This window comes from Acipenser ruthenus, chromosome 58 (genome assembly GCF_902713425.1).
Source record: "Acipenser ruthenus chromosome 58, fAciRut3.2 maternal haplotype, whole genome shotgun sequence".
Taxonomy (NCBI): Eukaryota; Metazoa; Chordata; class Actinopteri; order Acipenseriformes; family Acipenseridae; genus Acipenser; species Acipenser ruthenus.
In genome coordinates this window covers 4,287,269-4,306,653 of record NC_081246.1, presented here as the reverse complement: position 1 = coordinate 4,306,653, position 19,385 = coordinate 4,287,269, and the positions used below count along the sequence as shown (strand labels likewise).

The window sequence follows — 19,385 nt, the reverse complement described above, 5'->3', positions numbered from 1 at the left end:
AGCTCCATGGACATCAATGCATTACTGGCACTGACTTAGAGCCACAGTAGAGCCAGTTTCATAATAACATTAAAACACATAGATGAGATTAGAGAAAGGTAGGAAACTGGTGCCCATTGGCGGCCATATTGGCTCTGGAGCCCCATAGACATCAATGCATAACTGGCCCTGACTTAGAGCCACAATAGGGCCAGTTTCATAGCAACATTAAAACACTAAAATTAGAGAAAGGTAAGGAACTGCTGCCCATTGGCGGCCATATTGGCTCTGGAGCCCCATAGACATCAATGCATTACTGGCCCTGACTTAGAGCCACAATAGAGCCAGTTTCATAATAACATTAAAACACATAGATGAGATTAGAGAAAGGTAGGAAACTGGTGCCCAGTGGCGGCCATTTTGGCTCTGGAGCTCCATAGACATCAATGCATTACCGGCCCACACTTAGAGCCACAATGGAGCCAGTTTCATAGCAACATTAAAACACTCAAATTAGAGAAAGGTAAGAAACTGCTGCCCATTGGCGGCCATATTGTCTCTGGAGCCCCATAGACATCAATGCATTACTGGCCCTGACTTAGAGCCACAGTAGAGCCAGTTTCATAATAACATTAAAACACATAGATGAGATTAGAGAAATGTAGGAAACTGGTGCCCAGTGGCGGCCATTTTTGCTCTGGAGCTCCATAGACATCAATGCATTACCGGCCCACACTTAGAGCCACAATAGAGCCAGTTTCATAATAACATTAAAACAGTCAAATTAGAGAAAGGTAAGGAACTGCTGCCCATTGGTGGCCATATTGGCTCTGGAGCCCCATAGACATCAATGCATTACCGGCCCACACTTAGAGCCACAATGGAGCCAGTTTCATAGCAACATTAAAACACTCAAATTACAGAAAGGTAAGGAACTGCTGCCCATTGGCGGCCATATTGGCTCTGGAGCCCCATAGACATCAATGCATTACTGGCCCTGACTTAGAGCCACAGTAGAGCCAGTTTCATAATAACATTAAAACACATAGATGAGATTAGAGAAAGGTAGGAAACTGGTGCCCAGTGGCGGCCATTTTGGCTCTGGAGCTCCATAGACATTCAACGCATTACCAGCCCACATTTAGAGCCACAATAGAGCCAGTTTCATAATAACATTAAAACACATAGATGAGATTAGAGAAGGGTAGGAAACTGGTGCCCAGTGGCGGCCATTTTGGCTCTGGAGCTCCATAGACATCAATGGATTACCGGCCCACACTTAGAGCCACAATGGAGCCAGTTTCATAGCAACATTAAAACACTCAAATTAGAGAAAGGTAAGAAACTGCTGCCCATTGGTGGCCAAATTGGCTCTGGAGCTCCATGGACATCAATGCATTACTGGCCCTGACTTAGAGCCACAGTAGAGCCAGTTTCATAAAAACATTAAAACACATAGATGAGATTAGAGAAAGGTAGGAAACTGGTGCCCATTGGCGGCCATATTGGCTCTGGAGCCCCATAGACATCAATGCATAACTGGCCCTGACTTAGAGCCACAATAGGGCCAGTTTCATAATAACATTAAAACACATAGATGAGATTAGAGAAAGGTAGGAAACTGTTGCCCATTGGCGGCCATTTTGGCTCTGGAGCTCCATAGACATCAATGCATTACCGGCCCACACTTAGAGCCACAATGGACCCAGTTTCATAGCAACATTAAAACACTCAAATTAGAGAAAGGTAAGAAACTGCTGCCCATTGGTGGCCAAATTGGCTCTGGAGCTCCATAGACATCAATGCATTACTGGCTCTGACTTAGAGCCACAGTAGAGCCAGTTTCATAATAACATTAAAACACATAGATGAGATTAGAGAAAGGTAGGAAACTGGTGCCCAGTGGCGGCCATTTTGGCTCTGGAGCTCCATAGACATCAATGCATTACTGGCCCTGACTTAGAGCCACAATAGGGCCAGTTTCATAATAACATTAAAACACATAGATGAGATTAGAGAAAGGTAGGAAACTGGTGCCCAGTGGCGGCCATTTTTGCTCTGGAGCTCCATAGAGATCAATGCATTACCGGCCCACACTTAGAGCCACAATAGAGCCAGTTTCATAATAACATTAAAACACAGATGGGATTAGAGAAAGGTAGGAAACTGTTGCCCATTGGCAGCCATTTTGGCTCTGGAGCTCCATAGACATCAATGCATTACCGGCCAACACTTAGAGCCACAATGGAGCCAGTTTCATAGCAACATTAAAACACTAAAATTAGAGAAAGGTAAGAAACTACTGCCCATTGGCGGCCATATTGGCTCTGGAGCCCCATAGACATCAATGCATCACTGGCCCTGACTTAGAGCCACAGTAGAGCCAGTTTCATAATAACATTAAAACACATAGATGAGATTAGAGAAAGGTAGGAAACTGGTGCCCAGTGGTGGCCATTTTGGCTCTGGAGCTTCATAAACATCAATGCATTACCAGCCCACACTTAGAGCCACAATAGAGCCAGTTTCATAATAACATTAAAACACATAGATGAGATTAGAGAAGGGTAGGAAACTGGTGCCCAGTGGCGGCCATTTTGGCTCTGGAGCTCCATAGACATCAATGCATTACCGGCCCACACTTATAGCCACAATGGAGCCAGTTTCATAGCAACATTAAAACACTCAAATTAGAGAAAGGTAAGAAACTGCTGCCCATTGGTGGCCAAATTGGCTCTGGAGCTCCATAGACATCAATGCATTACTGGCCCTGACTTAGAGCCACAGTAGAGCCAGTTTCATAATAACATTAAAACACAGATGAGATTAGAGAAAGGTAGGAAACTGGTGCCCAGTGGCGGCCATTTTTGCTCTGGGGCTCCATAGACATCAATGCATTACCAGGCCACAGTTAGAGCCACAATAGAGCCAGTTTCATAATAACATTAAAACACAGATGGGATTAGAGAAAGGTAGGAAACTGTTGCCCATTGGCGGCCATTTTGGCTCTGGAGCTCCATAGACATCAATGCATTACCAGCCCACACTTAGAGCCACAATGGAGCCAGTTTCATAGCAACATTAAAACACTAAAATTAGAGAAAGGTAAGAAACTACTGCCCATTGGCGGCCATATTGGCTCTGGAGCCCCATAGACATCAATGCATTACTGGCCCTGACTTAGAGCCACAATATTCATAGTAACATTAAAACACATAGATGAGATTAGAGAAAGGTAGGAAACTGGTGCCCAGTGGCGGCCATTTTAGCTCTGGAGCTCCATAGACATCAATGCATTACCGGCCCACACTTAGAGCCACAATGGAGCCAGTTTCATTGCAACATTAAAACACTCAAATTAGAGAAAGGTAAGAAACTGCTGCCCATTGGCGGCCATATTGGCTCTGGAGCCCCATAGACATCAATGCATTACTGGCCCTGACTTAGAGCCAAAATAGAGCCAGTTTCATAATAACATTAAAACACATAGATGAGATTAGAGAAAGGTAGGAAACTGGTGCCCAGTGGCGGCCATTTTTGCTCTGGAGCTCCATAGACATCAATGCATTACGGGCCCACACTTAGAGCCACAATAGAGCCAGTTTCATAATAACATTAAAACACAGATGGGATTAGAGAAAGGTAGGAAACTGTTGCCCATTGGCGGCCATTTTGGCTCTGGAGCTCCATAGACATCAATGCATTACCAGCCCACACTTAGAGCCACAATGGAGCTAGTTTCATAGCAACATTAAAACACTCAAATTAGAGAAAGGTAAGAAACTGCTGCCCATTGGTGGCCAAATTGGCTCTGGAGCTCCATAGACATCAATGCATTACCGGCCCACACTTAGAGCCACAATGGAGCCAGTTTCATTGCAACATTAAAACACTCAAATTAGAGAAAGGTAAGAAACTGCTGCCCATTGGCGGCCATATTGGCTCTGGAGCCCCATAGACATCAATGCATTACTGGCCCTGACTTAGAGCCACAATAGAGCCAGTTTCATAATAACATTAAATACATAGATGAGATTAGAGAAAGGTAGGAAACTGGTGCCCAGTGGCGGCCAGTTTTGCTCTGGAGCTCCATAGACATCAATGCATTACCGGCCCACACTTAGAGCCACAATAGAGCCAGTTTCATAATAACATTAAAACACAGATGGGATTAGAGAAAGTTAGGAAACTGTTGCCCATTGGCGGCCATTTTGGCTCTGGAGCTCCATAGACATCAATGCATTACCAGCCTACACTTAGAGCCACAATGGAGCCAGTTTCATAGCAACATTAAAACACTCAAATTAGAGAAAGGTAAGAAACTGCTGCCCATTGGCGGCCATATTGGCTCTGGAGCCCCATAGACATCAATGCATTACTGGCCCTGACTTAGAGCCACAATAGAGCCAGTTTCATAATAACATTAAAACACATAGATGAGATTAGAGAAAGGTAGGAAACTGGTGCCCAGTGGCGGCCATTTTTGCTCTGGAGCTCCATAGACATCAATGCATTACCGGCCCACACTTAGAGCCACAATAGAGCCAGTTTCATAATAACATTAAAACACAGATGGGATTAGAGAAAGGTAGGAAACTGTTGCCCATTGGCGGCCATTTTGGCTCTGGAGCTCCATAGACATCAATGCATTACCGGCCCACACTTAGAGCCACAATGGAGCCAGTTTCATAGCAACATTAAAACACTCAAATTAGAGAAAGGTAAGGAACTGCTGCCCATTGGCGGCCATATTGGCTCTGGAGCCCCATAGACATCAATGCATTACTGGCCCTGATTTAGAGCCACAGTAGAGCCAGTTTCATAATAACATTAAAACACATAGATGAGATTAGAGAAAGGTAGGAAACTGGTGCCCAGTGACGGCCATTTTGGCTCTGGAGCTCCATAGACATCAATGCATTACCTGCCCACACTTAGAGCCACAATAGAGCCAGTTTCATAATAACATTAAAACACATAGATGAGATTAGAGAAAGGTAGGAAACTGGTGCCCATTGGCGGTCATTTTGGCTCTGGAGCTCCATAGACATCAATGCATTACCGGCCCACACTTAGAGCCACAATGGAGCCAGTTTCATAGCAACATTAAAACACTAAAATTAGAGAAAGGTAAGAAACTACTGCCCATTGGCGGCCATATTGGCTCTGGAGCTCCATAGACATCAATGCATTACCGGCCCACACTTAGAGCCACAATAGAGCCAGTTTCATAATAACATTAAAACACAGATGGGATTAGAGAAAGGTAGGAAACTGTTGCCCATTGGCGGCCATTTTGGCTCTGGAGCTCCATAGACATCAATGCATTACCAGCCTACACTTAGAGCCACAATGGAGCCAGTTTCATAGCAACATTAAAACACTCAAATTAGAGAAAGGTAAGAAACTGCTGCCCATTGGCGGCCATATTGGCTCTGGAGCCCCATAGACATCAATGCATTACTGGCCCTGACTTAGAGCCACAATAGAGCCAGTTTCATAATAACATTAAAACACATAGATGAGATTAGAGAAAGGTAGGAAACTGGTGCCCAGTGGCGGCCATTTTTGCTCTGGAGCTCCATAGACATCAATGCATTACCGGCCCACACTTAGAGCCACAATAGAGCCAGTTTCATAATAACATTAAAACACAGATGGGATTAGAGAAAGGTAGGAAACTGTTGCCCATTGGCGGCCATTTTGGCTCTGGAGCTCCATAGACATCAATGCATTACCGGCCCTGATTTAGAGCCACAATAGAGCCAGTTTCATAGCAACATTAAAACACATAGATGAGATTAGAGAAAGGTAGGAAACTGGTGCCCAGTGGCTGCCATATTGGCTCTGGAGCTCCATAGACATCAATGCATTACCGGCCCACACTTAGAGCCACAATGGAGCCAGTTTCATAGCAACATTAAAACACTCAAATTAGAGAAAGGTAAGGAACTGCTGCCCATTGGCGGCCATATTGGCTCTGGAGCCCCATAGACATCAATGCATTACTGGCCCTGACTTAGAGCCACAGTAGAGCCAGTTTCATAATAACATTAAAACACATAGATGAGATTAGAGAAAGGTAGGAAACTGGTGCCCAGTGGCGGCCATTTTGGCTCTGGAGCTCCATAGACATCAATGTATTACCTGCCCACACTTAGAGCCACAATAGAGCCAGTTTCATAATAACATTAAAACACATAGATGAGATTAGAGAAGGGTAGGAAACTGGTGCCAATTGGCGGCCATTTTGGCTCTGGAGCTCCATAGACATCAATGCATTACCGGCCCACACTTAGAGCCACAATGGAGCCAGTTTCAAAGCAACATTAAAACACTCAAATTAGAGAAAGGTAAGAAACTGCTGCCCATTGGCGGCCATATTGGCTCTGGAGCCCCATAGACATCAATGCATTACTGGCCCTGACTTAGAGCCACAATAGAGCCAGTTTCATAATAACATTAAAACACATAGATGAGATTAGAGAAGGGTAGGAAACTCAGGTGATGTTACTTATTATTCGTCAGCTAATCATCACCCCCTCCCCTTCACTCAGGTTAGCACCCCCTTGGTACACCTGGAGAGCCTCGCAACAGCACAGCACGTTACTCCCTGAAGACACGTACGTATTAGTGAAACATACTTGGAACGTATTACAGAAACTGGAAATGCATGCGTTTGAAGGGGGGGGGGGGTATTTTTAATAAGCAGAAATAACCGATTTTGCCCAAACCGTCCCAAGTATAATAAATCCAGTGTCATTTTCTATATAGATTTCTTTTTAAAAAAATACAATCTTTCAGCATATGGTGTTGCCTTACCAGTTGGTTTACGTTGTCCAGTGTGATTTCAGCCAGACCGAGCCCGCGCAGTTATGAAAACACACTGCATTTGAAGGAGCATCCTTCCCATTTCTTAGTTTCCCATTTGTTCTTGTTGTAATTCTTTTTATTTCATTTGAAATGTATTTATTTTTTAAGTCTCTGCTGCTTTGACACAGCGTCTCTGTATTAGAGCCGGCGCCATCTAGTGACTGACACTGTGGATCGCCGGCAATACCCTAGCTGTGCACTAGATGGCGCTGTCACTAATGTAACTATGATCTAGCCTGTGTGCCGTACCTCTAGGGCAGCGCAGCTAGAACTGAAGAGCAGCTCCTGAACTCACAGTCAAAGCAACGCAGACTTTTTGAAATTATACAGATCAAAACCACAGCGTTTGAGTGACTGCGGTATGGACCGCAGGATTGTCAACATGATCAGAAAGTAAAGGGGCAAAGCTTTGAAGATGAATTTTAATGCATTCGTGTCTCGTACCACAACGGTTAGTTTGCCTACAGTCAGGAATAATAAAAACAATCAATCAGATCTATAATAATAATCATAATTAACTATCACCACGGCAGAAGATCTAGTTTCAATTACATAAACACCCCCTCCTTGTTTTACCTTTAAATAAACACTGACTGTTGAAACGCTGCACACTTTAAACGGATACCGCCACCTAGTGGTCGTTTTATGTAACTGTTTCCCCAAACAAAAAGAACACACAACCTGTATTAAATATTAATGCATGGAGTTTGTGATGTATTAAAGAAAACTTATTCAAAACAGTTACATTACATTTGATTAGGTGTCCCCTTTATATATACATATATATTAGAGAGAGAGAGAGAGGAACGAGAAGAGAGGAGTGGAGAATGAGGAGAGGGGAGGGATGGAGGAGAGGGAGGGGAAGGAGGATGGGAGGATGGAGTTTCTTCAATTACACAATGTTGAATAAAATATCTAAATTATGTTCTCATATATATATATATATAAATTCTAGAGGGCGATGCTAATCTTTTGCCCCTAGCTGCAGACTCTCCTGTTGCTCCAGGATTTGTGGGTCCTCAGGTGCTGCAGGTGTCCGCTTAGATGCCTAAACAGCTTTGGCAGTCTTGTGGGTCCTCAGCTGCTGCAGGTGTCCGCTCAGATGCCTAAACAGCTTCAGGGGTCTTGTGGGTCCTCAGGTGCCCGCTCAGATGCCTAAACAGCTTCAGGGGTCTTGTGGGTCCTTAGGTGCTGCAGGTGTCCGCTTAGATGCCTAAACAGCTTCGGCAGTCTTGTGGGTCCTCAGCTGCTGCAGGTGTCCGCTCAGATGCCTAAACAGATTCAGGGGTCTTGTGGGTCATCAGATGCCTAAACAGCTTCAGGGATCTTGTGGGTCCTGAGGTGAGCAGGTGTCTGCTCAGATGCCTACACAGCTTCGGGGGTCCTGTGGGTCCTCAGGTGCTGCAGGTGTCCGCTCAGATGCCTGAAGCTCTTCCCGCAGAGCGTGCAGCGGTAGGGCTTCTCCCCCGTGTGAATGCGCTGGTGGACCGCCAGAGTCCTGGCCTGTCCGAAGCACTTCCCGCACTCAGGGCAGCGGTGGGGGCTGGCTCCGGTGTGGAGGGTCCGATGGGCCTGCAGGTCGCGGGCTTGCCGGAAGCTCTTCCCACAGTCCCCGCAGGCGTGCCGCTGTGCTCCGATCCCGCTGCCTCTGCCCCCGCCATGGCTGTGGGTTTTAAAGTCCTCCCAGCGGTCGAAGTGCTCCCCGCAGGCTGGGCAGGGGTAGGGCCCCGGGTGCGTGCTCTGGTGTATCTTCAAGCCGTTGGACTGGGAGAAGCGGCGCCCGCAGGTCGGGCAGCGGTACGGCTTCTCTCCGGAGTGGACCCGCTGGTGCTGCCGGAGCTTGTCGGAGCGACGGAAGGTTTTCCCGCACGTCGGACAGGCGTGAGGCTTCTCGCCCGTGTGGATCTGCCGGTGGCTCCGGAGAGTGCGGGCCGAGCTCAAGTGCTTCCCGCAGTCGACGCAGCGATGCCCCCCAGCCCCTCCCGGCCCACCCCCGTCCCGGAGAGAGGGACCGTCCTGGAAGCGGTAACCCTCTTCCTCCTCCTCAGCGACCCACTCCAGCTGCCGAGCCTCCTCTTCTCCATCCACGATCTGCACCAGCCCGATTTCAGAGATGCTGGCGGCCGCGTCCTCCAGGTCCTCCTCTTTCATGGCGTGAAGTCTCCCGGGATCCGAGAGCTGCGGAGGATCGGACTCACAGCCAGCGCCGCTCTCCTGGGAGTCTGCGTGAAAGAGTCAAAACGTGAGACAGAGAGAGAGAGAGAGAGAGAGAGAGAGAGAGAGACGTTAGAGTCGGAAGGATCTATTATCATCATTTGGCAGACGCTTTTCTCCAAAGCGACTTCCAGAGACCAGGGGGGTGAACTCTGAATCATCAACAACTGCTGCTGCTGGTGCTGCAGAGTCACTTCCAATAGGAGCTCGTTTGTTTGACTTCTCAAGCTCGTTTGTTTGACGCACAAGGAGGTGAAGTGACTGAAGGCTCAGACGGGATTTGAACCTCCTGGTATCGAGCCCCTTTCTCTAACCGCTGATCCACCAAGCCTCATCTATGAAAGTATCTCTGCAGTGTGCATTTGCAAGTCTAGAGAGGCTGTGTTAAGATTATACAGTCCCTGAGTTAGTTAGATAGTTAGTTTCTTTGTGGCGCTAATTGTGAGTGATTTGGGACTTTTTTTTTTCTCTCTGTATTGGTGAGCTTGCCTGGCAAATTCTAACTGCCAGGTGGAGATCGTGCTAACTCAATACTGGAGCCCTGTTACCTTTCTTATGTTGTTATGTAATGTATTTCTGTGTATCTTTCAGCTCCTTCAGAGATTTTAAACGCTTCAAATCGAGCTCTCTCTCTCTCCGACAGCTGCCTGTGTATAAAGAACTACAGCTCCCAGAATCCCTCTCTGATCCGGCCAGTGCAGAGGCATGCTGGGAGCTGTAGTGTCTATTCAGATTGTTTTTGATCATTTCAGACACACCTGTATCAGGTGATAGGGTTTGTCAAGCTCCTTTAGGGATTGCAAACACTTAATAATAAATAATAATAAATAATAATGAAATAATAATAATAATAATAATAATAATAATATTAATAATAATAAAGATAGGTAACAATCATTTGAAATCGTGTTTCTTTCTTTGCTCCTGCAACAGAACGAGTTACTGTCTGTCACAAAGAGAAAAATTATTATTTGTTTATTTAGCGGACGCCTTTATCCAAGGCGACTTACAGAGACTAGGGTGTGTGAACTATGCATCAGCTGCAGAGTCACTTACAACTACGTCTCACCCGAAAGACGGAGCACAAGGAGGTTAATTGACTTGCTCAGGGTCACACAATGAGTCAGTGGCTGAGGTGGGATTTGAACCGGGGACCTCCTGGTTACAAGCCCTTTTCTTTAACCACTGGACCACACAGCCTCCTAAAAGATAACCGACCCTCTACAATGATACCTGGCAACGCAGCCTGTATGAGTGCTGTGATGTGGATGAGCAATAAGAAACTCCATCCAGCGATGAAACGTGTACACTCTGCTTTGAATTTACTGTAGGAGTTAACACAGACTCGGATCCACTCAAATCGCTCTTTCAAATCTGCACAAAGACTTTGAGATCAAGCCTTTGGGATGAAGAGGGTGAGATTGCTAGAATACATAGACATGTCAATGTACAAAAAACCTCTACAGGTGACAAGGCGTCCCAGACTGCACGCGAACGTGCAGCGTTTTTAAATCAAACGCTGGTAACCCACTTTAAACACATATGATCCCACAGCCAGTACATTTTAACTTCATTTAAAATCATATTGTGAGAGAACACAGGGATAGAAACGAGACTCCCGCTGCACAGCAGTGTGATCCAGTCCTGTTTTCACTGGGAGTTTAATAATCAGACACACCTGAGCTTGTTAGCTAGACACACTGGGGGCTGATCACAGTAAAACCTGGACTGGATCACACTGCTGTGCAATAGGAGTCTGATTCCCATCGCTGTAACAGAGATCTTGTTTGTGAAATACGGTACGCGAGTCGCCCTCTAGTGGAATAATGAAGTCACATCGATCCCTGACCACAGAGACAGAAGGGGGAGCTGTTTACTGAAGGTATATTTACACCATCGTTCTCAAGGGACTTCAGCATCAGGACTGACACACACACAGTTTTTTTTGATTGATCGGCTCCGCACACAATCAGGGCTTCATCTGCGGCTGCAGTACGCTTCTGGAGAAAAGTCTCGCATCTCCTAGACTTCTAGCATCGAGACAATTTAAAAAATAAACAACGTGAACATCATTGAGATCTTTTTTTATTTAACAGCATGTAATCTTAGAAAACGACAAAATTACATTACAGAAGTCTATCGGAAGCCATAATAGTAGTACAGTAGTATGTGTTAGATTGCAAAACGCCACATTTTTTCAATTTAAGTTTCTCGCAAAGTATGTGGGAAAACTACAAAGCGGTGTGTAATTACAAGGGAACATTATTCAGCAGCTTTCACTGGACTCTATGAAGCTGAGGGAGTTCATTCTATATAGAGGGGTGGAATTCAATATGTTAACAAGGGAACATTATTCAGCAGCTTTCACTGGACTATGAAGCTGAGGGAGTTCATTCTATATAGAGGGTGTGGAATTCAATATGTTAACAAGGGAACATTATTCAGCAGCTTTCATTGGACTCTATGAAGCTGAGGGAGTTCATTCTATATAGAGGGGGTGGAATTCAATATGTTAACAAGGGAACATTATTCAGCAGCTTTCATTGGACTCTATGAAGCTGAGGGAGTTCATTCTATATAGAGGGGGTGGAATTCAATATGTTAACAAGGGAACATTATTCAGCAGCTTTCATTGGACTCTATGAAGCTGAGGGAGTTCATTCTATATAGAGGGGGTGGAATTCAATATGTTAACAAGGGAACATTATTCAGCAGCTTTCATTGGACTCTATGAAGCTGAGGGAGTTCATTCTATATAGAGGGGGTGGAATTCAATATGTTAACAAGGGAACATTATTCAGCAGCTTTCATTGGACTCTATGAAGCTGAGGGAGTTCATTCTATATAGAGGGGGTGGAATTCAATATGTTAACAAGGGAACATTATTCAGCAGCTTTCATTGGACTCTATGAAGCTGAGGGAGTTCATTCTATATAGAGGGGGTGGAATTCAATATGTTAACAAGGGAACATTATTCAGCAGCTTTCATTGGACTCTATGAAGCTGAGGGAGTTCATTCTATATAGAGGGGGTGGAATTCAATATGTTAACAAGGGAACATTATTCAGCAGCTTTCATTGGACTCTATGAAGCTGAGGGAGTTCATTCTATATAGAGGGGGTGGAATTCAATATGTTAACAAGGGAACATTATTCAGCAGCTTTCATTGGACTCTATGAAGCTGAGGGAGTTCATTCTATATAGAGGGGGTGGAATTCAATATGTTAACAAGGGAACATTATTCAGCAGCTTTCATTGGACTCTATGAAGCTGAGGGAGTTCATTCTATATAGAGGGGGTGGAATTCAATATGTTAACAAGGGAACATTATTCAGCAGCTTTCATTGGACTCTATGAAGCTGAGGGAGTTCATTCTATATAGAGGGTGTGGAATTCAATATGTTAACGAGGGAACATTATTCAGCAGCTTTCATTGGACTCTATGAAGCTGAGGGAGTTCATTCTATATAGAGGGGGTGGAATTCAATATGTTAACAAGGGAACATTATTCAGCAGCTTTCATTGGACTCTATGAAGCTGAGGGAGTTCATTCTATATAGAGGGGGTGGAATTCAATATGTTAACAAGGGAACATTATTCAGCAGCTTTCATTGGACTCTATGAAGCTGAGGGAGTTCATTCTATATAGAGGGTGTGGAATTCAATATGTTAACGAGGGAACATTATTCAGCAGCTTTCATTGGACTCTATGAAGCTGAGGGAGTTCATTCTATATAGAGGGGGTGGAATTCAATATGTTAACAAGGGAACATTATTCAGCAGCTTTCATTGGACTCTATGAAGCTGAGGGAGTTCATTCTATATAGAGGGGGTGGAATTCAATATGTTAACAAGGGAACATTATTCAGCAGCTTTCATTGGACTCTATGAAGCTGAGGGAGTTCATTCTATATAGAGGGGGTGGAATTCAATATGTTAACAAGGGAACATTATTCAGCAGCTTTCACTGGACTCTATGAAGCTGAGGGAGTTCATTCTATATAGAGGGGGTGGAATTCAATATGTTAACAAGGGAACATTATTCAGCAGCTTTCATTGGACTCTATGAAGCTGAGGGAGTTCATTCTATATAGAGGGGGTGGAATTCAATATGTTAACAAGGGAACGTTATTCAGCAGCTTTCATTGGCCTCTGTGAAGCTGAGGAGTTAATTCTATATAGATGAGGATGCAAATCTTTTGACCAGAGCTATAGCCTGTAAAACAATGACAAAAGTCTTTTTGAAGTCTTTATTCAAAGCACAAAAAACCGCTGTTCCCTCGCCTGTACTGCTTCATTACACGCTGCAGAATCACCGCGCAGCCGCCTCAGAGCTACAGCGTCGGAGGACAACGCAGCTCTGGGCAGCTTACAGGCAAGCCCGCAGGAGCCCGGTCAGACCACAGGGGGCGCTGGTGCGCGGTGAGCCGAGGACACCCTGGCCGACCTAAACCCTCCCCCCCGGCCGACGCTCGGCCAATTGTGCTCCACCCCCTGGGAGCTCCCGTCCACAGTCGGGAGTGGAATAGTCTAGACTCGAACCGGCGACCTCCAGGCTGTAGGGGGCACCCTGCACTCCACTCAGAGCGCTTTTCTACTTACAGTTAAAGAAATTCCTACAACAGTTACTCCTCAACAGTTAACACATTTTGTCAGAAAAAGAAAGCACCAAATAGTTACAAATAACTGAACAACTGAAATCGGATTACTTTTGTAATCGGATTACTTTTGTAATCGGATTACACGCGCTCAGATTACTCCCCCCCCCCCCCCCCCCGACGCTGGTCGGCTCAGTGCAGCGTTGCTGCGGCCAGGTGCAGCTGCTGGTGGTGCCTCAGGCTGGATAAGTACTTGAAGCTCCTGTCGCAGTCCGTGCAGGCGTACGGCTTCTCTCCCGTGTGAATGCGCTGGTGGTTCTTCAGAGAGCCCAGCCGGCCGAAGCTCTTCCCGCAGTGCGCGCAGCTGTAGGGCTTCTCTCCCGTGTGAATGCGCTGGTGGTCTCGCAGCGTGCCCACCAGCCCGAAGCTCTTCCCGCAGTGCAGGCAGGGGTAGGGCTTCTCTCCCGTGTGCGTGCGGACGTGCTTCTTGAGGGTCTCCGCCAGGCGGAAGGTCTTCCCGCACTGAGCGCAGCGGTGAGCTTTCTCCCCCGAGTGAATCAGGAGGTGCTTCTTCAAGGAGCTCAGGGCCCTGAAGGGCTTCCCGCAGTCAGAGCAGACAAACAGCTCCTGCTCCTGGTAGCTCCCGTCGAGAGATTCCGGCTCCTCCTCTTTCACGCAGGCCCCTCCCCCTTCCGAGACGTCCTCCTTGTCCTTCTCGGGATACAGCGGCTTCTGTTCTGCACCTGTGCGTCGGGAGACAGAACGCAAGCCGTTAGGGAACCGATCCGAAGCCCAACATTTCATCTTCAAATAAAACGCGCTGGAGACATTTTAAGAAGCCGCGAAATTCGCAGTCACCCGTTGGCTGCCATTGACAGTAAGGCCACTGCTGTGTGTGTTTTTTTTTTCTAAGGATTTAAGCTTTCGTGTTAAATGTGTTTACAGGGGTAACAGTTTAAGTCCGTGAGAAACACGTTAAACACTGAGAAGCGACCCGGGTTTCTGCACCGGAGCGACAGGAGCCAAGCGAGAGAAATATTAGATCGGCTGGATTGTCATACAAAGGGGAGCGTTTGAGCCCAAAGCTGCGTCGGCTGTAATCTTACATGTTGTTGTTTTCCCCAAGAGGTGGGCTTACAGTTCTTAAAGTACTTTAAGACTTTAAAGTCTCGTTTATTAAAATACACGTCCTTTGTTTCTGTCCTGTTCTCTTGAATTCTCACTAAAGGAGTTCCTTTTTGAATGACAGAACTTTTATACTGGTTTCATCTTAAAAAGGAGTTGATATAGTTAACCCGAATCAATACGTGAAGCGCAGGAACCAGAAGCAGAGACACACAGCGTGGAGATGAAGTGAGGAGACCGAGGGAAGAGACACTTCTTCACACACAGAGACACACAGCGTGGAGATCAAGGGAAGAGACACGTCTTCACACACAGAGACACACAGTGTGGAGATCAAGGGAAGAGACACATCTTCACACACAGAGACACACAGTGTGGAGATCAAGGGAAGAGACACGTCTTCACACAGAGAGACACACAGTGTGGAGATCAAGGGAAGAGACACGTCTTCACACAGAGAGACACACAGTGTGGAGATCAAGGGAAGAGACACGTCTTCACACAGAGAGACACACAGTGTGGAGATCAAGGGAAGAGACACGTCTTCACACACAGAGACACACAGCGTGGAGATGAAGTGAGGAGACCGAGGGAAGAGACACTTCTTCACACATAGAGACAGGAGGGGCTGGGATGGGCTGTCTAGTCATGTTGATGAGGCTGAATCACTGGGATCCTTGAAGACGTTCTCTGATCCCCAAGCCAGTTGCCTCTTCACACCCAGGGACTCGAGAGCGGATGTGAGCTAGCACCCCCTGCAGGACAAGGGGCAGATGTGCAGGTGTCCGCTCTAGGCTAACTGGGCACCCAGCAAAGACCTTGGCACAGCAAGGAACCTGCGCTCCCCTGACTGTGTGACTCCCCCTGCACCCCACGCAGCCGTGCCTTTACCAGGAGAGACCCTCGGGGACGCCTGCGCTCCCCTGACTGTGCGACTCCCCCCTGCACATCACGCAGCCGTGCCTTTACCAGGAGAGACCCTCGGGGACCCCTGCGCTCCCCTGACTGTGTGACTCCCCCCCTGCACACCACGCGGCCGTGCCTTTACCAGGAGAGACCCTCGGGGACGCCTGCGCTCCCCTGACTGTGTGACTCCCCCCCTGCACACCACGCGGCCGTGTCTTTACCAGGGGAGACCCTCGGGGACGCCTGCGCTCCCCTGACTGTGTGACTCCCCCTGCACACCACACAGCCGTGCCTTTACCAGGGGAGACCCTCGGGGACCCCTGCGCTCCCGACTGTGTGACCCCCTTAGCTATAAACACAATTAACATTGAATTACACACCGCTTTGTAGTTTTCCCACATACTTCGCGAGAAACTTAAATTGAAAAAATGTGGCGTTTTGCAATCTTACAAATACTACTGTACTACTATTATGGCTTCCGATAGACTTCTGTAATGTAATTTTGTCGTTTTCTAAGATTACATGCTGTTAAATAAAAAAAGATCTCAATGATGTTCACGTTGTTTATTTTTTAAATTGTCTCGATGCTAGAAGTCTAGGAGATGCGAGACTTTTCTCCAGAACCGTACTGCAGCCGCAGATGAAGCCCTGATTGTGTGCAGAGCCGATCAATCAAAAAAAAAAAGCATGTGTGTGTCAGTCCTGATGCTGAAGTCCCTTGAGAACGATGGTGTAAATATACCTTCAGTAAACAGCTCCACCTTCTGTCTCTGTTATTATTTATTATTATTTATTTCTTAGCAGACGCCCTTATCCAGGGCGACTTACAATTGTTACAAGATAACACATTATTTTTACTGGAGCAATCTAGGTAAAGTACCTTGCTCAAGGGTACAACAGCAGTGTCCCTGACCGGGGATTGAACCCATGACCCTCCGGTTAAGAGTCCAGAGCCCTAACCACTACTCCACACTGCTGCCTCTGTGGTCAGGGATCGATGTGACTTCATTATTCCACCTCAGGGCGACTCGCGTACCGTATTTCACAAACAAGATCTCTGTTACAGCGATGGGAATCAGACTCCTATTGCACAGCAGTGTGATCCAGTCCAGGTTTTACTGTGATCAGCCCCCAGTGTGTCTAGCTAACAAGCTCAGGTGTGTCTGATTAAACTCATACCACTCCTCTCTGTGCTTTACAATGCTTCCCTATGCTTTACCACACCTCTCTGTGCTTTACAATGCTTCCCTATGCTTTACCACACCTCTCTGTGCTTTACAATGCTTCCCTATGCTTTACCACACCTCTCTGTGCTTTACAATGCTTCCCTATGCTTTACCACACCTCTCTGTGCTTTACAATGCTTCCCTATGCTTTACCAGACCTCTCTGTGCTTTACAATGCTTCCCTATGCTTTACCAGACCTCTCTGTGCTTTACAATGCTTCCCTATGCTTTACCACACCTCTCTGTGCTTTACAATGCTTCCCTATGCTTTACCAGACCTCTCTGTGCTTTACAATGCTTCCCTGTGCTTTACCACACCTCTCTGTGCTTTACAATGCTTCCCTATGCTTTACCAGACTTCTCTGTGCTTTACAATGCTTCCCTATGCTTTACCAGACCTCTCTGTGCTTTACAATGCTTCCCTATGCTTTACCAGACCTCTCTGTGCTTTACAATGCTTCCCTATGCTTTACCAGACCTCTCTGCGCTTTACAATGCTTCCCTATGCTTTACCACACCTCTCTGTGCTTTACAATGCTTCCCTATGCTTTACCAGACCTCTCTGTGCTTTACAATGCTTCCCTATGCTTTACCAGACCTCTCTGTGCTTTACAATGCTTCTCTATGCTTTACCAGACCTCTCTGTGCTTTACAATGCTTCCCTATGCTTTACCACACCTCTCTGTGCTTTACAATGCTTCCCTATGCTTTACCAGACCTCTCTGTGCTTTACAATGCTTCCCTATGCTTTACCAGACCTCTCTGTGCTTTACAATGCTTCCCTATGCTTTACCAGACCTCTCTGTGCTTTACAATGCTTCCCTATGCTTTACCAGACCTCTCTGTGCTTTACAATGCTTCCCTATGCTTTACAATGCTTCCCTATGCTTTACCAGACCTCTCTGTGCTTTACAATGCTTCCCTATGCTTTACAATGCTTCCCTATGCTTCACCAGACCTATCTGTGCTTTACAATGCTTCCCTATGCTTTACCAGTCCTCTCTGTGCTTTACAATGCTTCCCTATGCTTTACCAGACCTCTCTGCGCTTTACAATGCTTCCCTATGCTTTACCACACCTCTCTGTGCTTTACAATGCTTCCCTATGCTTTACCAGACCTCTCTGTGCTTTACAATGCTTCCCTATGCTTTACCAGACCTCTCTGTGCTTTACAATGCTTCCCTATGCTTTACCAGACCTCTCTGTGCTTTACAATGCTTCCCTATGCTTTACCAGACCTCTCTGTGCTTTACAATGCTTCCCTAAGTTTTGCTGTCACTGTGATTTATTACACTATGGGAGAATTCTACAAGGCTTAGTTAGAATTAGTTTTTATATAGCGCCTTTCACAACAGAGTCATCAGAAAGCGCTGTATATTCAAGAATAAGACACACCAAACAGGAGAAAGTATTTAACAACAGTAAAAACGTACCGTTAACTCCCTCTCCCCATTCCGGTGCCCAGGCATCCTCGATGTGCTCAAACGCCTCCACCGGTAAGAATCTCGGGTTAACATCGTCCCGGTTCGCCGGTCCGGACCGAGCCGTGCTCGGATTACAATCCCGCTGCCTGGATTTGGGGGTGATCTGAGCGCTCGCCCGGTCCTCCTCGGTTACAAACCCTTTTTCGGTGCCCGGTAACCGGAAAGCGAGGCTGTCGTTGGGGGTGTGAAGCTGGCAGTCCTGCGGAGGTCTGTCGTTGCTCGCCCCGGCGCTGGACTGCGCGATCACGTCTTGCAAGGTCTTCATGCACTCCCTCACGGCTCTCAGCTCCCGCTCCGACATTTCCAGCCTCAGCTTCAGCTTTTCGTTCTCTTTCTCTTTTTCGGCAAACCTGCCCCCCACGGTTTTAGTGATTTCCCACAAGACGGTGTCCACGGCCGCCTTGAGTGCGCGCTCGACAGTAGAGGCGAGCTCGTCGTGAAAGCACGACACGGACACGCTGAAATCCATTTCCGTTTTTTTAACACACAGAATATTATTTTAATTTGGTGGTTTGAATTCGTTTTATGCCGTTTTTTTGTGTGTGTCCCTTAACAACCTCGCATGTAAACTTGTAATATAACACGGCGTGGGTGTGCAGTCGCAACTTGAATTAGTCCACTAATCTTTTTTTTAATTATTATTAATTAGGTAAAGAACTCGGTATCCGTGCCCGAGTCTACAGTTTTTACCTTTCGGCTTCACGGAATTTAATTCGAAATTAACAGAAACAAATCCTTATAACTCCTCCATTTTTTTTTTTCAGAGACGGGGTCTGCTTTGTGTTTACACGCTAAACGTATTTCCTGTTTCCGTTTAAGAACTCGGTCGCAAGTCGCTGACTGCCGCCCCCTAGCGACGCACCTCCAGTACTCGTTTAAACTGTATTTAACTCAAACTAGCGTTTATTATTATTATTATTATTATTATTATTATTATTATTTGTTTATTTAGCAGACGCCCTTATCCAAGGCGACTTACA

At 46.4% G+C, this 19,385-nt stretch overlaps 1 protein-coding gene across 1 annotated transcript; it reads right to left on the bottom strand.

Moving 5' to 3' along the window:
* Window positions 1–8,043: 8,043 nt before the first annotated feature.
* On the bottom strand, window positions 8,044–19,149 carry LOC117407650 (zinc finger protein 345-like). The gene is made up of 3 exons (XM_059017903.1): window positions 18,355–19,149; window positions 13,859–14,407; window positions 8,044–9,074 (listed from the first exon to the last, which is right to left on the bottom strand). The coding sequence occupies exons 1-3, from the start codon at window positions 18,872–18,874 to the stop codon at window positions 8,218–8,220; spliced, it is 1,926 nt and encodes a 641-aa protein (XP_058873886.1). The 5' UTR covers window positions 18,875–19,149; the 3' UTR covers window positions 8,044–8,217.
* Window positions 19,150–19,385: the final 236 nt, after the last annotated feature.

Coding starts and splice junctions, on each gene's coding strand:
- LOC117407650 (XM_059017903.1), bottom strand. CDS start 18,874: ATGGATTTCAGCGTGTCCGTGTCGTGCTTTCACGACGAGCTCGCCTCT. Junction 14,408..18,354: donor ATGGGGAGAGGGAGTTAACG/GTACGTTTTTAC, acceptor CCCGACGCACAG/GTGCAGAACAGAAGCCGCTG. Junction 9,075..13,858: donor GGCCGCAGCAACGCTGCACT/GAGCCGACCAGC, acceptor TCTTTCACGCAG/ACTCCCAGGAGAGCGGCGCT.